This window comes from Astyanax mexicanus, chromosome 23 (assembly GCF_023375975.1).
Source record: "Astyanax mexicanus isolate ESR-SI-001 chromosome 23, AstMex3_surface, whole genome shotgun sequence".
Lineage (NCBI taxonomy): Eukaryota > Metazoa > Chordata > Actinopteri > Characiformes > Acestrorhamphidae > Astyanax > Astyanax mexicanus.
Genome location: NC_064430.1, coordinates 24102501 through 24122119, shown reverse-complemented (window position 1 = coordinate 24122119; position 19619 = coordinate 24102501). Strand labels below are relative to the sequence as shown.

General features: G+C 39.7%; 1 protein-coding gene across 1 annotated transcript in view; it reads left to right on the top strand.

Annotated features, from left to right (window-relative positions):
- Positions 1–545: 545 nt before the first annotated feature.
- Positions 546–19619, top strand: part of LOC125787122 (proteoglycan 4-like) — a 22348-nt gene continuing 3274 nt past the window's right edge. Inside the window, exons 1-2 of the mRNA XM_049470888.1 lie at positions 546–578; positions 1338–1421. Of these exons, the coding sequence (XP_049326845.1) occupies positions 546–578; positions 1338–1421 (117 nt within the window). The remainder of the gene's footprint in view (positions 579–1337; positions 1422–19619) is intronic.

Sequence of the window (19619 nt, the reverse complement as noted above, 5' to 3'; positions counted from 1 at the left end):
CAGAGCTTTCAGACCTCAAATAATGCAAAGAAAACAAGTTCATATTCATAAAGTTTTAAGAGTTCAGAAATCAATATTTGGTGGAATAACCCTGGTTTTTCATGCATCTTGGCATCATGTTCTCCTCCACCAGTCTTACACACTGCTTTTGGATTCAAGCAGTTCAGTTTGGTTTGATGGCTTGCGATCATTCATCTTTCTCTTGATTATATTCAATTCCATAATTAAAGAAACTCATCATTTTAAGTGGTATATATATATATATATATGTAGAAGTTTTTATGAGATTCTTCTAGGAACATTTTATAAATGTTCTGTAGAACCTCTGAAATATTTGAAATATTCACATTACTGTCGGTGGACATGTTTTATCTCTGAGATACGAGTCACGTCCACGGAGGAAAGCTGAACGCCGTGGCGAGGTTCACGTTTCTCCCACATGCTTTATGCATTAGTCTATATCTGCTGAACATTCTGAGTCATAACAGCGGCGATACCTGTTTAACCACCGATGGATCAAAAGAGCTGAAGGCACCGCCGGCCATATGGAGGATCAACAAACAACCAGAGAGAATCAGGTAAACAGCCGGCCACCAGCCTGACCGGATCAGCGCCTCCTCCGAGAGAACGGATCACATTAGCATTCAGGGTCGTATATCAGCCCAGCGCGAGACCCTCTCAACCACTTTATTCATTATTCATCACAAAATATGTCTCCAAACAAAAGCTAACATGATGGAAATACAGCAACAGCGCTGCCGGACGAAATATGACCGTTCTGGGAAACCCCGGTGGTTCTGTTCTGCAGCCGTCCTGTAGTGCTGGAAGTGAATTCTTTGTTTTAAAATAAAAGAGAAACCCATTTTAGTGTTTGGTTGCACCATTTTAAAAGGTGTAATAGATCCGTCTACAAAGGTTTCACATCAATCACCAGCCAACCGTTTACTATAGGTCCCAACAATACAGGTGCATCTCAAAAAATTGAAACTCATATATACAGTAGATGTACCACGCATAGAGTGATCTATTTTAAGTGTTTATTTCTTTTATTGTTGAAAATTATGGTTTACAGTCAATGAAAACCCAAAAATCAGTGTTTTAGAAAATTATAATATTATATAATATGACCAATTGGTACTTTTGGCAGTTTGGGCAGTGTTCCAAGTCCTGCTGGAAAATGAAAGAAAACTGCAAGAAAACACACTTTATGTAGGGATTGATCTTTTCCATGCTGACATGTTTGCCTCTGTGGGTAAATTGAGAGGACTGGGTTTGGGAGGGGGGTTTAAGTTCCTCTTTCCTTTTCTTCTCTGTATCTCTGTCTCTGATTGGCTCAGGAGGACGACAGGAGAGAAGTGAAGGAGCCCGGCCCTCGACCCGTCGCTTTCATGAGCCGAAATACTGATTTCAGGTTTTGGACGGTAAACACATCTGAAACATCTGAGGTCTTATTCTACCTGAGCTTATTTTCTGAGATCTGGAAGATTGGATTAATTGATTATTGGATTAATTGGTTATTGGACCTTATCTATGAAATGGCAAATTTGGGTACAGCCTGCTTTCCCCCCTGGAGAGTAAAGAGCAGTACGTGCCTCCTCAGATACTAGTGCAACCAAAAAAAAAAATAATATCACAGAAAAGTTACTTTATTTCAGTAATTCAGTTCTATTTTAAGTGTTTAATTCCTTTATTGTTGGTTTTATTGTTGATTAATAAAAACCCCAAAATCAGTGTCTCCAAAACATTGAATATTGCTGTATATAAGACCAATTGATACTTTTGGCCGTGTGGGCAGTGTGCCAAGTCCTGCTGGAAAATGAAGTCTTCCGCATTTCCATAAAAGTTGTTTTCAGAAGAGGGAAGCTGTAAGATATGAAGTGCTGTAAGATTTTGTGGGAAAACAAAACTGCACTGACTTTAGACTTGATAATAAAACACAGTGGATCAACACCAGAAGATGACAGACATGACTCTCCAAACCATCACTGATCATCAGTAAATTTTACATTTTATTTGAAGGAAAAGGAGTCTGGAGGAAGAGTGGAGACTCACAGTGTGAAGTTGACATTACAAAAAAAAAAAAGTGATGGTAGCTGATTGGCTAATGGTCTAGATGGTGAGCATCCTACTTCTCTAGGTCCAATAAAATGTTTTTAAATGCATCGTAGTGTCTTTCTTGTCTTTGCAGTAATCCAGTGTGTATTATTCATTGCTTTCTGGGTTTCACTATGATGGATTATTATAAATCACAGTGTTCTGGATGAAATGCCACAAAAGAGGAAGCTCTAATCAGAAGACAGGATTAATCAGCCAGTAAAGTTTAAGTGAATTCGTTCATCACGTTCTGAAACAGGTGATTGGATGGTACCGGTGGAGGAAGTGAACATGTGTTTGTGTTAAAGCTCTTCATTGTGACAGAGCTGCATTCAGAACCTCAGCGCTGCTGCTGTGTCCTTCACTGAGCATTATTTTATCTTTTATTCTCCCAGCCTATCGCTCTTTCTCTCTCTCTCTCTCTCTTTTCTTTCACCCTCTTTCTCTCTCTCTATCTCTCACCATAAGTCTCATTTTAACCCTTGGTCTCTTTAGCTCAACTTCTATGTTTCTCTCTCTCTCTCTCTCTCTCTCTCTCTCTCTCTCACTCTTTCTTTCCCTGTCTCTTCTCTCACGTTTCTTTCACTCTCTCTCCCTTTGTTCTTTCTCTTTCTCTCGCCCTCTCTCAATCTTTTGCTCTCTCTTTCTCTCTTACACTAAGTCCCTTTTTTATTCCTGATGTGTCTCCTTCATTTCTTGTCTTTCTTTCTGTTCCCAATGGTCTCTTCCTCAGTCTCTCTTTCCCTCTTTCTCTCTCTCTATCTCTCTCACTTCTCTCACTCAAGTCTTTTTTTCAGCCCAGTCTTTCTCCCTCACTTTCTCTTCCTCTCTTTCTTCTCTCAGTCTCTATATTTCTCTCTATTCAAATCTCTTACCTCACCCTCTCTCTCTTCTGTCTCTCTTTTATTTTACTCTCTTTCGATCTTCCTCTCTCACTTTATTTCTCTCACTCTAAATCTCTTTAATCTCAGTCCATCTCAATCTTTCTCACCCTTTCTCTGTCTCTTGTCTTTTCTTTCTTTCTCTCGTACTCTCTCTTTTTCCCTCTCTATCTCTCTCACACTAAATCTGTTTTTCACTTTCAGTCTCTCTCTCTCTATCTCTCTTACCTTTTGTCTCTCTTCTTTCTCTCCCTTTTTGCTCTTTTTTCTCTCTGTCTATCTCTCTCAAGCTAAGTCTCTTTTTCACCCTAGGTCTCTGTCCTTCACTCTCTTTCTTTCTCACGCTTTCTCTCTTTTTCACCCTCTCTCTTCTCGTTCTCTCTCTCTCGCTCTCCTCCTTTCTTTTCTTGCTGAAACTCGAACAAAAGCGAGATTTCAAATTGGCCCAGAAATCACATCAAAGGCTGCAGTCAGATACATGGAAGGAGAATGACAAATGCATTAGCCGCGCAGCTCCCGGTCTGTTTGTGAGTGTGCGTGTGTGTGTGTGTGTGTATGTTATTGTGTGTGTGTTAGTGTGTGTGTGGGTGGGCAGGCGTACAGCGTGCTGTAAGTAATTGGACAATGGCAGGATTGTTGTTTTGTCTCGATGCTCTGCTGCTGCTGCTGCTGCTGCTGCTGTGGAACACTGAGTGAGTTTACAGAGCAGAAGATTCAATCCCAGGATGTTTACATCCATCAGTGGAACCGGTACTAATCAGAACCCTCAGTCCGGTCAGATCAGGAGAACATGAGAACATTCACTCAGTGTCTCTGTGTCTCTGTTTAGCTTCTTTATTAGAAGAATTCAGGGCACAAACAAACCCAGGGTGGACCGAAACACTGGGTATTTCCTGTAGTAAAACTCATCCAAGTAAAACCTGATTTGGCTCATGTTCTCCTGTTCCAGGAACAAAGCCATCCACCAAATTTCCCACCAATCAGACAGATATTTTTCCAGATATCCCTTTCTGACTCTTTCTGTACCATAAAACATCTAAATGTAAAAGACTTTACTTTTATATTAGTTGAATATTTTTTTATTAGAATGTATATGAATCCCAGTCAAACGTTTCTACAGCCAGTTCAGACAAAATGGGACAGGTAAAAAAAATCTCATAAAATGTTATGTTTGAAACTAGTTTGGTTACTTACTGTAGAAAGCTGAAAAAATTGTGTTTGGACTCATTGAGCTAATCTTCTCAACATATACAATCTACTGCCACCTTATGAGGATGTTTTGTTTAAAAACAAAAAACAAAAAAAAAAAAACATTTTCTTTACAAAGACAAAGCTTTTTTGTGGCTACATGATAGGTCCTAGTAAGCTACCAATCCCAAATAACAAAAATAGGTAGGAGAAACTAAAAATGCTCACCAAGGAAAGATTAACATTGGGCATATAGTTCTGCATATAGTTCAAGCACACTATTAATATTTTATATACTGTAAATACTGTCACCAGTGAGTCAACCAAAGGACCAGAACCAAGGCAAGGCAAGTTTATTTATATAGCACCTTTCATACACAATGGTCATTCAAAGTGCTTTACAAATTAGAAAATGCAAAGAGAAGTCAAATTACAAATACATGTAACAGTAAAAATGGAAATAAAGCATGTATAAAACGTGATTCAAACATGATTAAAACAAAGATAAGTCAAATTAAAAACATGTAAAAGAATAATTATAACAATTTTAAAAGAAAATCAAAAAAGTAAAAGTAAATACAAGACATTATAAGTAAAATAATGAAAAAAAAATAAGGACTAAAATCAATATAACAACGTGCACATCAGAGAAAGTTACACAGTGTGAAAAGCGCAGGTAAACAGATGTGTTTTCAGCATTTTCCTAAAAGACGTTACAGTTTGGGCGCATCTCACAGCTCCTGGAAGTTTATTCCAACTAACTGCAGTATAATGTCTGAAAGCTGCCTCACCGTGTTTAGTTCGGGTTCTAGGTACTGTTAACAGATCTGCCTCTAATGATCTGAGGAGTCTAACAGGCCAGTACTTCTCCAGCATATCAGAGATGTACGCTGGGCTGAGGCCATTTAGTGCTTTATAAACGATGAGCAGTATTTTAAACTCTATTCTCCAGCTGATCGGGAGCCAGTGTAATGACCTGAGCACTGGAGTTACGTGTTCCTGCCTCTTTGTTCTGGTTAGGACTCTGGCAGCAGTGCTCTGAATAAGCTGCAGTTTCCTGAGGCCATATGGGGTGAACTCAAACTACCCCATAGGGGTCTTTATTTATCCACCAGGAATTAGCCAAAAAGGTCCAGGTTAGGTTGGGGAACTGGAGACAAACAGATGAAGGGGGTTTGAGGGTCAATCCCGTCCTCAGAGCAGTTCGGCTAATCTCCTGTAGGAGGTGACAGGGGGAAAGCGTAGAGGGGAAAACAAAAAGGACAGAGGTTCAGCATTTCTGTCTCTTGGAGCAATTATTCTCACTCACTGGTGCTCCCATGCTGCTTTTATTCCTGTGCCTGAGCCGTGAGTGAGTGGCTGCGTCCAGAAAACCCAAAAGTGTCTCCTTTTTCCTACCAATCCTCCTCCTCTCCGCCGTAACCCGGAAACTGATTTTGTGACGCCATCTTGCCACCTGTCTGAAAACCGTAGGAGACGAAAGAAGCTACTTAAAATCCTCCTCAAAGAGGCTTCAAACCAAGGATATATGAGAGCATCCTACTCCGGAAGACTTTTAGGGATTTTCGAATGACATCACTGCATCCATGCCCATGTTGTTGTACATGTATATATATATATATATATATATATATAGCAGCAATTCAAAAGTGCTGGGAAGGTTCGTGACTCTCTTTATGCTTTCGCTGCGGGTGTTCAGCACCATGGACAGCGCCAGGGCGCTGGGGAGGTCGGGAGCTCTTTTCCCGCTGCAGCAGTGGCCGCGGGTGACAATACACATCTTTTTCACAGGGGGCGCTAAGAGAGGTGTACCTCAGCTGGGATGTCAGTGGTTCAGCCAGGCACCAGCACCTCCCCTGACACTTTTTACTGCCTGCATTTCTTAGTTTTTGCTCTAGACACCAGAGAGTGCCTCGTCCACATGTCTTTAGGGCACCTCCAGAATGTTCCATCCTGACCCAACGTGTCAGCCTCAGAGTCTCCAGAGAGGCGCTGGCTGATGGGCTATGTTTAGAGAGTGAGTGGTAGTAGTGAGGGGGGGTGCTGGGTAAAGGCAGTAGTAGTGCAGCGGTGGTTTGTAGGGAAGGCTGACGCTGCAGAGCTCGGGCCGGCCCAGTGGAACCGTCTGCTTAATTGGAGCGTTACGCTGTCGGAAATATTTATAGAAGCTGTGCTACTGAAACTCCGAGAGGATTAGCCAATATTTACCCACAATCCCGCTGAACAGAGAGAGAGAGAGCGGGGGAGAGAGGGCGAGAGAGGGCGAGAGACAAAGATTACCTGCTGCTGTGTCTGATGGCCACGGGTTATCTCCTGTTCTTTGATAAATGATGTCATAATTACGCTTTTGATTAAAAACAGAGAGAACAGAAGATATAACAGGATATGAATTATTCATAGTTGTCTTGCGAGCGGCGGAGGGATCGTCGCGGGATCCGTCTCTGCAATTATCACTTTATAACCTCCAGTGTTTTTGATCAAGACATCAAAATGAATGTTTAGTCAGGTCGTTAGGGAGAGCTGGAGCCGTATTATGAGTCATTATCAGCAGGTGCTTCATTCGGCGAGGAGCAGCGCCGCTCCTACAGGTCCTATTAGTCTGATCCCAATAGCGCCGGTCTTGTTTTTCGGTTCGGTTCGGTTCTGTGGGTCAAATTTTATTGGAAAGAACAAAAACATCTCATCGTTTTGCCCACGACTTTTATTTTTAAATCAAATGCAACCTCAAATCAAATCATGAGTACAATCACCTGTTAACACAACATGTTGTCCCTTGTTGCTCTCCTGTTGATTTGTAGCTCCGCCCCCTAGTCCCAGGTGTTTCCTGTCTTTGTCCGTGTGTATTTATAGTCCATATGTATTTATAGTCCGTGTGTTTCCAGTCTCCTTGTCAGTTCTTGTACATCTTTACGTCAGTCAGGGTTTGTGTTTCAGTGTTTTCTACAGTACGTACTCTTGTTTCTTTTTTGTTTGTTTGCTTACTTTTTGTGTATTTCTAATAAATCCTTGCGTGTGCATCCGCCTCCGCGTCTTCTCCTCACTCCTGCTGCCAAACCCTGAGATTTTTCATCTCATTACAAGCCCTATTTTCTCCCATCCCTACTTTTTGGGATTGTGTTGAGGTCTGAAATGCAAGAATAGAGGTATATTAATAAATTAATTATAGTTGAGCAGATGAAACATGACACTTTTATTCAATTCAATTCAATGTTTTTATATAGTACTTTTTACAACAAACGTTGTCCAGAAAATCTACTGTTTAGCAAGGGGTGTGGCAATAGATTGGTCTTAACCAGTGGTGAAATTTGTTAGAATTTCCTTTTTTAACTGGGAGGCAGGATAACAGGCAGTTATAATCAATGGCATGACCAATCCAAAACTCTATTTGAGAAAGGAGGAGGGACAATGCAGTCAAATGCTGTGGCGAAATCAATTGGAAACTTTCAGCTGGGAGGTGGGACAACATACCAATCAAAACCAATCAAAATCTCCTTTTCAGCTGGGGATTGGGACATTATGCTCAAGTTCAGTGGCAGATTCAATCAAAATTTAAATTTTATTTGTGGGTGGGACAAAACAGAAGCAATTAAATACCCAGTTCAGTTCATGTTTAATAGAAAAATCTATCAAAATCTACATTTCAGATTCTGTATGAGCCTGTGAATCTCCTGGTTTGGATGTTACAGATGCATTTTTGAGAACCAGTAGTGGTTCCTCCTTTTTTCTTCTCTAAAGAACCCTACAGTATGTAGAGGCTTTATTTAGAGAACCGACCCGCCGGCCCACCTCATCTCATCTATTTTAAACAGCACAATACTGCCCCATCTTTCTCCACCTCCTGTGATTCCTATTGTCCCGGTTTAGCTGGAGGATGATTACGGAGGCCGGCGAGCCGCTGGAGGCACTGGCTCCTCTGATTATGATTAATTCTGCCAGAACAAAGGAATCAAAAACATTATTTCATGCTTCAGAAAGGTCTGCAAATGTTTTCCGCTCCAAATTAGCCTCGCATGCTAATGCAGGAGAATTCTACTCAGCCTGAATCTAAAACTGGATTTCTCCCACTTCTGTTTCAGAACCTTCCAGAGAGTTAAACAGGTGATCAGATTCACTGGTAGCGTTTATTACATTAACATTATACACTCTATACCACCCTCTATAGAAACAGGAAACTGCGGTGTTTCATTCAGTTATTTTGATTATTATTATTATTATTATTATTATTATTATTATTATTATTATTATTACCGTCGCCTCCTTCACCTCCTCCAGCCCCGAGGGAAGCAGATAAGGGCAGTATTATCATTGTTGGGAATTCTATGTTATTCTATTGTATTCTAAGTGTCTAACTCTAAGGCTAACATGGCAGTGTCATGTTTTCCAGGAGCTCGGTTTCTGGACTTCGCCTGACGGAGATTTTGATTGGTTCTGCCATCAAGAGTTCATCATTGTACCAACCCCCAGCTGAAAAGGAGATTTTGATTGGCCCTGTCAATGAATTTTGAGTCTGTTGCCCCACCTCCCAACTAGAGTAGAGTTTACGATTGGTTCTGCCATTGAGTTTCCTTGCATTGTCCCACCTCCTCTCTCCAATAGAGGTTTTGATTGGTTGTGCCATTGACTATAACTGTCTGTTGTCCCACCTCCCAGATAAAGTTGAGATTTTGATTGGTTCTGCCACTAAGTTTTACCGCATTGTCTTACCTCCTACCTGAAATAGAGAGTTTTTTATTGGTAATGCCACTGATGGTGAGTCCATTGTACCAACCCCCAGCTGAAAAGGAGATTTTGATTGGCCCTGTCAATGAATTTTGAGTCTGTTGCCCCACCTCCCAACGGAAAAAGAGTTTATGATTGGTTTTGCAACTGAGTTTGACTGTATTGTCCCACCTTTTGTCACTGAATTTTGAGTCTGTTGCCTGAAATAAAGATTTGGATTGGTGAGTCCATTGTTCCAACCTCCATTTGAAAGGTAGATTTTGATTGGTTCAACCACTGATTCTCAGTCTGTTGCCCCAACTCACAAATTTTGATTGGCTCTGCCAGTAGCTTGGTTACTGCTGTGCCTGCTCCCAGCTAAACCATCTCAACTGGAGATTTTGACTGGCTTAACCTCCTTAACGAATTGAGGATTTTGATTGGTTCTGCCAATGTTGCAGCTTCACTTGAGTAATTTTAAAGTAATGTTCACCATCAGCAAAGCCCAGCTTAGAATCATGGTGTTAAAATCATGGTGAAATCCTGCATCTTCCCCCAGTTTTCAAGGTTTTCCTCGTAAACCTTGTTTAGGCCCCCTCATTGTGTTTAAGAGTTGAGTCTGGAGGGATCTCTTAGGGTTCCTGAGGAACTCTAAAGCTAATTACAGCTTCATAAACTCCAGCCTGACCTTCAGCTCATCCAGGGTCCGCTCTGAGTCATCCTCCTTTCTCCACTCTTCTTTCACTCTCGCTGTACAGAGCTGAATTCATGAAATATGAAGCTCTAAATGAGAAATTCCTTCCCGTCCTTCACACAGAGTCTGACACTGACGCCTCCTTGGGTCACCTGAGGTTTGTGAAGCTCTGCTACGCCGGCCTCTCTGTTTTTAGATTTGACTGAACAGCGCAAACACGTCTGGAGCCGGGAGACAGCCGCGTTAATTCCATGCTTCACTTTTGACTTTTCCATCTGTCTGAACGGGTTTAGAAGGACAGCCGGATCAAAACCGCCGAGCAAAGACCGACACGAATGTGAGAAGAATCACAATTGGCTTCAGAAAAACCTGACAGATAGAAAATACAGATTAAATAGACGAGGCCTGGGAGGAAATCTGCAACGTCGGCTCCAGTGATGGTGAATTCCCATATCTAATCTTCTCCTTCTGACCATTTCACATAAAATCACCACAGTGAAATTTAACATTTTTAACTCCAGTGTAGACCACTTTCAAATGTGCTATTAAAACACTTTTCTTTCTTTTATTTATTTTTTAGTTCTTCTCTTCTTACCTGTTTTACTTAATCTTATATATTCTTAGCTTTTATTTCTTATTTTAGTTCTTAGGTTAGTTTAGTTTATTCTCTTTTATTTCTTTCTTCTTTTGTAATAGTCATGTATTATTACTTTTTCAACTTATTTATTTCAGTTCTTTGTACCTGTTTTACATAATCTTATTAATTTTTTACTTTTATTTCTTATTTTAGTTTCTAAGTTTATTTTCTTTTTTATTTCTTTATTTTTTAATAGTCTTGTATTATTACTTTTTTTAATTTATTTTAATAAAGTTTAGTTTAAACTGCTTTAAATCTTCTCAATTTTGCATAAAATCATACTGAATCTCATTTTTAACTCCAGTTAGTCGGCCACTTTCAAATGTGATATTGGAATACCTGCAACTTTTCAGTTTTAATACCTCGTTCTGGTGTTTATGTGTGTTGTAGGTAATATTTTAATATCTAACCACCTTCAGACAGACTGTACCTGTTTTACTAAATCTTTTTTATTCTTAACATTTATTTCTTATTTTGGTTCTTCTGTTATTTGTTTCTTTTTATTTCTTTCTTTATTTTATCTTTAATAGTCTTTTATCATTACTTTTTTTAACTTATTACAATTTAGTTTCTTTTGCTATTACTACTATTATTATTTTATTAGTACTATTTATTTATTTATTTATTTATTTTAATTGTACTGTGTAAAAGTTGGTTTTAGCTTAAACTGCTTTAAGCATTTAGTTTTTTTTTTTATTTTATTGACCTCCTATCTTCTTTTGATCTTAAGTTCTTATCTAATTTTTTTCTTTTATTCACTGTTATTTAGAATTTTCTTTTAATTTAAAATGGTTAAATGTTGTTATTAAATGTCATATCAATCCCTGTTTTTGTAAATGCTCGGCTACATTGAAAATGTAGGTTACTCCCAATGTACTTCCGAGTTAAAAAAAAAAAAACATATCTGACCATAAGTGTCTAGACCACCACCCCATCAATCTCTGTTGCTATTTAAACGAGCCAGCAGGAAGAAGGGAAAATAGACTGTTGGCGGGGTGTAAGATAGCAATGAGCATTGCAATGTGCCTTGGGCAGGGGGCAAAAAAACAGTAAAAAAAAAATTGCAATAAACAAAAAAACAATTAACAATAAGCCAATTAGCAGCCCCATGCTAGCCCACAGCTTGAAAAACACTCGTCTAAAGAGCCTGAAAACATTCTTTTTCCTGCTGTTGGAACATATCTAATAATATTGAAGAGCTGAAACCCTCAGAACCTCAGGACTACAGAGCGGGTCATCTGCGGTAATGAACCGGAACACTCCTCCAGCTTCTCCCTGCAGCGTTTTCCTCCATTACGCTGTGAAACTGTGAGAAATGAAAACATTAATTCTATTAGAGCTCTTTATTTATCAGCCGGTCTGAGCGCTGCCTCTGTTTGATGAATCTCAGAAATCGCTCGACTGTGAAGAAAACCAATCAGCCTAAACTAACAACAGCAACCCGACACGGCTTATTTCCCCCGCACCTCCTTCACCAGCGCGCAGAACCAGCTACAATCTGAAAGTCAAATAACCAGAAACCGGCCAAAAGAGCGGCGCGCCGGCGGTTCCTGCGGGGGGAACTCTGTAGACGCCTCCGGCCGGCGGTTTAACCGCGGGCTAACCTCAAGTGGACGTAATGGTCCTTAGCATAATTCCAATTAAATAAACAAAGCCTGCAGCGCTCTGATCTGTTTTTAACAGTGTGGAGGAGAGAATGGAGTTATTAGAGTTTCCACCAATCAGGAGAAAGCACAGATTCCCTACAGCACTTTCCCAACACCACTTCCTCACCTCGCTCACCTGAACACTTCACCACTGCTCCAATCCATTACTGCAGCAGATAGGAGCTCTGAAAGCACCCGACAACTTTTAACTCAGAATAACAGCACTCACATGAAGAAAAAAAAACTAGGGCTGTCAATCAACTAAACAAAGTATATACAGAATTAATCATACAATATTCTGTGATTAATCCTGATTAATATCAAACATAACATATGTTTGTTTAATTGTATTTTTTTGTATTTTGTACATTTAAACACAGATTGACCAGCTAAGTTACAACATCAATACAAAATATGAAAAAAAGAAGGAAACATATTTATTATTATTAAAAGATGCAGAGCTTATAGACCTCAAATAATGCAAAGAAAACAAGTTAAGAGTTCAGAAATCAATATTTGGTGCAATAACCCTGGTTTAATCACATGCATCATGTTTTCATGCATCTTGGCATCATGTTCTCCTCCACCAGTCTTACACACTGCTTTTGGATAACTTTTTGCTGCTTATTCAAGCAGTTCAGTTTGGTGGTTTGATGGCTTTTGATCATCCATCTTTCTCTTGATTATATTCCGGAGGTTTTCAATTTGATAAAATCAAAGAAACTCCACGTTTTTAGGTGAACGTATGTAAGGGTTGAAGAAGTCACTGTCTTTATTGGACTTTAAAAGTCTGATTAAAGTCACTTAAAGAACCATTTGTAGCTCATTTTTGTTTTTGAAAGTGTATTATACAAAAAGTTTTCTTCAATGGTTCTTTAGTTAAGGAACTGGATCTATTATTGTATATATTATATATAAATCCAAAATGGGTGGCACATGGCAACACTACAGCCCACCTTAACCCCACATGGGTGCCATGTTTCCATGTTTTACTCCTTATGGTCCCATCACAATCTATAAGCAACATGAAACCAGTGAATAAAACCTTCAGGTTCTCAGTTTGGCTACTCATACAGGCCCCACATGGACGTCTATCTGGGTTTAGACCAGAAAAAACAAGTTCTGAAAAAGTTCTGAAACTTCAACAAATCCAGACTGACACAGTACACTCTCTATGAGCGGTTCTAAACCTGGCAGCTCTTAGAACATTGCCCCCAGTGGTCTGGAGGCTTGTTGTGTGTTCTGAGGCGTGGTGTGTTTATTTCGGGAGGATCCTGAGGGTGGATATTAGGTCCGGTCTGAAACCCCTGGGCTGCTGACTCCGGACTTTACCACAGACAGACTGTCGGACAGCACTTTCTATACGTCCATCAGCGCCGCGGCCGGAGGGACGTAAACAAGAGGAACACTGCTCTTAATAAGACCAGCGCATCAGAGCGAGACGCCCTGCCGCACCTACAGCGCCGGCTCCAGCGCCGGGTAACACACCTGTCACACCCGCCGGGGCCACTGAGCGCCACCGAACTCCTGCCGGCTAATTTATCCCTCTAAAAACACCTCTACATCCAGAGAGAGAGAGAGAGAGAAAGAGAGAGAAAGAGTGAGATAGAGACAGATAAATAAAGCCAGAGAGATAGAGATAGAAAGAAAGAGAGAGAAACAGAGATAGAAAGAAAGAGATAGAGAGAGATAGAAAGACAACGACAGATATAAAAAGAGAGAGAAAAAGAGATAGAAAGAAAGAGATAGATAGAGATAGAAAGACAACGACAGATATAAAAAGAGAGAGAGAAACAGAGATAGAAAGAAAGAGATAGAGAGAAATAGAAAGACAAAGAAACAGAGATAAAGAGTGAGAGAAAGAGACAGACAGAAAGACAGAGAGAGAAATAGGCAGAGAGACACTGAGACTGCAGGCAAGAGAGAGAATGAGAGGCAGATAGAAAAAGAGATAGACAGAACAGAAGAGAGAGAGCGTGAGAAATTAAGAGAGGTGAAGGAAGAGAGAGACAAAGAAAGGAAGAGAGGGTTTGTGTGAGTGAAAAACAGATAGAAAAGAGAGTGAGTGAGGGAAATAGAGAAAGATGGAGAGAACGAGAAAAGACAGTGTGAGCAAGAAAGAAAGGGAGAAAGAAAGAAACAGATATAAAGAGTGAGATTGAGAGAGAGGCAGATAGAAAGACAAAAAGAGAGAGATATGGAGAGAGACAGATTGATGTGAAGAGATAGAGACCGAGAGGATGATAGAAGAAGTGATAGAAAGGAAGAAAGCAAGTGTGAGAAAGAGAGAGAGAGGTGGACAGAAAGAGAGAGAGTGGGTGTGAGAGAGAGACAGAGAGGCAGATAAAAAGAAAGAAAAAGAGAGAAATAGGGAGAGAGACACTGAGACTGCAGGCAAGAGAGAGAATGAGAGGCAGCTAGAAAAAGAGATAGACAGAAAGGAAAAGAGAGAGTGTGAGAAATAAAGAGAGGTGCAGAAAAAGAGAAAGACAGAAAGGAAGAGAGAAAGTGTTTGTGTGTGTGAGAGAGAGAGAAAAAGACGGAGAAAAGAGAAAGACAGATAGTAAAGAGAGCGAGTGTGGGGTAAAGAGAGAGATGGAGAGAAAAGAGAGTGTAAGCAAGAAAGAGGAGGAAAGAGGCAAAAAACAGATATAAAGAATGAGAGAGAAAGAGAGAGACAGAAAGACAGGAAGAGAGAAAGGTAGGGAGAGAGACAGTGAGACTGCAGAGAACAGAGAGAATGAGAGGCAGACAGATAAGGAAGAGATAGACAGAAAGGAAAGAGAGTGTGAAAAAAAGGAGAGATGGAGAGAAAGGGAGAGTGAGCAGAAGAGAGAGAGAGACAGAAAGGAAGAGAAAAAGTGGGTGTAAGGGAGAGAGGGAGAGAGAAAAAAAGGAAAGTCAGAGAGACAGAAAAGAGAGAGAGTGTGGGAAAGAGAGAGATGGAGGGAAAGAGAGAGTGGGCAGGAGAGAGGGAGAGACAGACTGACAGAAAGGAAGAGTGTGTAAGAAAGAGAGAGATGGAGAGAAAAAGAAAAAGAAAGGGAGAGAGAGAGAGAGAGAGAGAGAAAGAGAGAGACGTTGAGCCCCAGATGTCTAAGGCTTCATGCAGTGAATCACTGAGGACAAAACAGCCAATCAAATCACAGCATGCAAGCTCGTCAAACAACATCATATCAGACAATTGATTTGAGTCGATCGATAGACAGGAGAATTACATGGACTGATCATCAGAAAACTGAAAAAACATCCTTCTGTCAGACAGACAGGATCAATCTCAGTATATAAACATGGATTCAGTGGTTCTGTTGCCTGTTTCTCTATAATAATAAAACTATAATTATACGTCATGCTGTGGATTTTATAACCAGTCTGTAGAGTAGAGAGCAGAGGCGGAGCTCAACTCATTTATTACTCATTAATATAGACCTGAGTCTCTTTACTTCAGACCAGACACATCAGTGTCTCACACTGCCTTTATTGAGTTTTTACCAACATTAATAATCCAGCATGTCTAACCTTACTAATCTACACTCTGAAATGAAATTAACACCTTCTAGCAACACTCTAGTAGTACTGAGTACATTGTAAAAAATATCAGCAGCTTAAACCTTTCAGACCCGGATTATGATATTCTGATGCACAACTTTCTGTACCTGGACTACCCACCGCTGTGTGTAAGTAACTATAAGTTTAAATAGGATCTCCGGTGGATTTTGTGTTTTACAGACTCTAAGACTAGGTCAGTGGCTGAACTGCACTTAGCAGGGCATTATTACACATGTTATGAAGAACATATGACATTGCAAAGACTGTTATTAATGTAAAAAAAAGTCTGTTGTCTGTCTTGGTGGTGTTGCAGTTGTGTAAATATTCATGAGCAAGAGCCGAAATCCTATCGTTTCTCCCCGCCCCCCACACTCCTCCACCAGACTAAAGCAGTGATATACTGGATCACCAGAGCACTTTTTCCACAAAAAAACAGTTAAACAGCTCACATGACATTCAGTCATACTACAGACACAACTAGACCTTTTTTAAAATGAATTAAAAACGATGGAACGAGACCTTAAATTTTATTTTATTATTATTTCATTGGCTCGTAAACTTGTTTATTGGCTGGTTTTTGGTTGATTCTGATGGACAACAGGTCTCAATTTTAAATTTTAGTTTAAAAGCTGCTCTAAAAGCTGCTCTGCTTTTTTAGGTAAATCAAACTTTTAAATTTACTCATGACTGCATGTTTTTTGTTATACAAATCAGATCCATAAATTATATTCTATTTGATTTTAAACTAGATAGATTTTAATTGATGTACCTAAACCTTATGCATTTGATTTTTTACAAATATTTTCAATCTAAAAAGTTTTATCAGAAAAGTTATAAAAAAGTTTTATCAAATCAAATTTTATTATGTTAAATATTAAAAATATATTTAAAAAAAATCAAGTTTATTATAAAACTCAAGTAAATTTAATTAAAATATGGCAAATGCAGACTTAAATACTTATTTCAGATTTTAAGATTTTTACTTCTTGTGTTAAATAAGAAGCAGTTAAACTGTTTTTTTTTTTCAAGTCATAAATTAAATAAATTAAAATTAAATAATGGTTCATTAATGTACATAAATTATATATTTCAGTTTCACAAGCGAGTGCAGTTTTCTGCTTTATTTGTATTATTTCTGCGTGCAATGTTCAGTATTTTCGTTGGAGGATTGATATAACCGTGGGTTTCTCAGCGTTAGCGGTTTGGTTGTGGATGGGTTAGTCCGGGGGGCGCTGTGCCTCTGTTTGATGCAGTCGGTCAGGAGCTCGGTTGGCTATTGAGCAGAAAGTTATTAGTTGTGGCTGAACGTTTCTCTCCTTATCGGCCGGTGGAAAGCTCCTCACCCGGAGATTAGCCGCACATCAAATAAATGAGCTTTCCTGCCCGAGGGGCAGGACTTCACTTTCCATTAGAGCGGCTGAGGCTCAAAACAGGAAAACAGGCTGGAAGAGGAGGAAGAGGAAGAAGAGGAGGAGGAAATGTGCAACGTGGGTTTGAGCAGATCAGACAGAGAACATCCTGATTAAATAAATCTGATATTTTCACAGATTAACTTCTAATTTACCAACATTTTCACTACAGACTTGATTCTTCAAAACTCATCTGCACAATAAAGCAGTGCTGTGAACACTAGTGCTATATGCTAACACTGCGTATGCTAACACTGTGTATGCTAACACTAGTGCTGTTTGCTAACACTGTGTATGCTAACACTAGTGCTGTATGCTAACATTGCATACAATAATACTTGTGTATGCTAACACGGTGTATGCTAACACTGCATATGCTAGCACTGCGTACAGTAACACTAGTGCTGTATGCTAACTCTAGTGCTGTATGCTAACACGGTGTATGCTAACACTGCATACGCTAGCACTGCGTACAGTAACACTAGTGCTGTATGCTAACTCTAATGCTGTATGCTAACACTGCGTATGCTAACACTAGTGCTGTATGCTAACACTAGTGCTGTATGCTAACTCTAGTGCTGTATGCTAACACTGCTTTTGCTAACACTAGTGCTGTATGCTAACACTAGTGCTGTATGCTAACTCTAGTGCTGTATGCTAACTCTAGTGCTGTATGCTAACACTACTTTTGCTAACACTAGTGCTGTATGCTAACACTAGTGCTGTATGCTAACTCTAGTGCTGTATGCTAACACTGCGTATGCTAACCCTGCATATGCTAACACTAGTGTATGCTAACATTGTGTATGTCATTACTTGTGTATGCTAACACTTGTGCATTCTAATACTGTGTGTGCTAACGCTGAAAATGCTAACAATGTTTATGCTAACACTAGTGTATGCTAACACTGTGTATGTTATTACTTGTGTATGCTAACACTTGTGCATTCTAATACTGCGTATGCTAACCCTGCATAATGCTAACACTAGTGTATGCTAACATTGCATATGTCATTACTTGTGTATGCAAACACTTGTGCATTCTAATACTGCGTATGCTAACTCTGAAAATGCTAACACTGTGTATGCTAACACTTGTGCATTCTAATATTGCGTATGCTAACTCTGAAAATGCTAACACTGTGTATGCTAACACTTGTGCATTCTAATACTGCGTATGCTAACTCTGAAAATGCTAACACTGTGTATGCTAACACTTGTGCATTCTAATATTGCGTATGCTAACTCTGAAAATGCTAACACTGTGTATGCTAACACTTGTGCATTCTAATACTGCGTATGCTAATGCTGAAAATGCTAACACTGCAGATCCAAACACTGTGTACACTAACTTTGCGTATGCTTACACTTGTGTATGCTAACCCTGTTTATGCTAGCACTGTGTATGATAACACTAGTCCTATGTGCTAGCACTGTATACATTAACACTGCATATGCTAATATTTGTGTATGCTAACACTGCATATGCTAACACTGCGTATGCTAACAATTTGTATACTAACACTGCATACACAAAAATGTAAATGCTAACACGGTGTATGCTAACACTGTATACGCTAGCACTGAGTACGCTAACACTGTGTATGCTAACATTAGTGCTATATGCTAACACTGCATATGCTAGTTCTGTTGATGGAGTGTAGGATAGCAAAGAGCATCACAACACACCTTGGGCTAGGTCTATGATAGGGCCCTTATTGTTTATATATATGTGTGTGTATGTTTGTGTGTATATATATGTGTGTGTGTGTGTGTGTGTGTGTGTCTGGTCCAGCGAGCCGGTCAGCTGACAACCACTGTAGCGCTACAGTTAGCTGATATAATGAGTGGTGGGGTGTGTGTGTGCGTGTGTATGTGTGTGTTTGATTGTGTGTGTGTGTTCTGTAGCGTTAAACACTCCGTCTCGCTGTGTGTGAGTGTGTGTGTGTGTCACACAGCAGCGCCGGCGGGGGTCCAGGTCCGCTCGGCGGGGCCGCTACACTGCTTACACAGCCCGCCGCTGAGGGGTCCTGACAGCCCACCGCACGCCGTGTGTGTGTGTGTGTGTGAGTGTGTGCGTGTGTGTGCTGTAATTGTGCCGAGGCAGCAGTGAGAGAGTGATTTTGGAGAGGAGTAATTATCCACTTCAGCGTGGAGGAGCAAACACCCCCTCCCACGGTGAGGTCAGCACGTTCTAACTCTTAGAGTGTTTTCACACTTGTCCCGAACACGAGACCAAAACCAGGACCGACTTTGGATTTGTTTGGGGGGAAGGAGCCCCAGGTATCAATGTGCAGCATGTGAGACGGTGTTTCAGGGACAGATTCTGTGTTCACATTACACACAGATACAGATCACTTACATTTACAGTCAGTGATGGTATAGTTACTTTGAAAAAGTAATCTGATTACTGATAACTGCTTACTCTTTTTAAAAAGTAACTTAGTTACTTTATGGATTACTTGATTTTAAAAGTAACTAAGTTACTTTACAAGTTACTTTATTAGTTACTTTCAGCAGCTGCAGACACCACCTCCCGCCGCCTTAACATAAACATTATAACCAGTTTTGCCAATACTCCCTTTATTGGAAAAAGCATTTTAACAGCATCAATGTATCTCTAGACATTTAAAGTTGAACTATTTCCTGAAAAAATGAGTTTTTTGAATAGAAATAAAAAACCATATATCTTGAATTAACTTAACATAAATATATTTTTTTATAAAAAAATAAAATTTGGTCTTTCTTGATTTCACTTAACATAAATACTTGTTTTTATAAAAAATATATAAAATAAAGAAAGCCTTTCTTTACCTGACATAT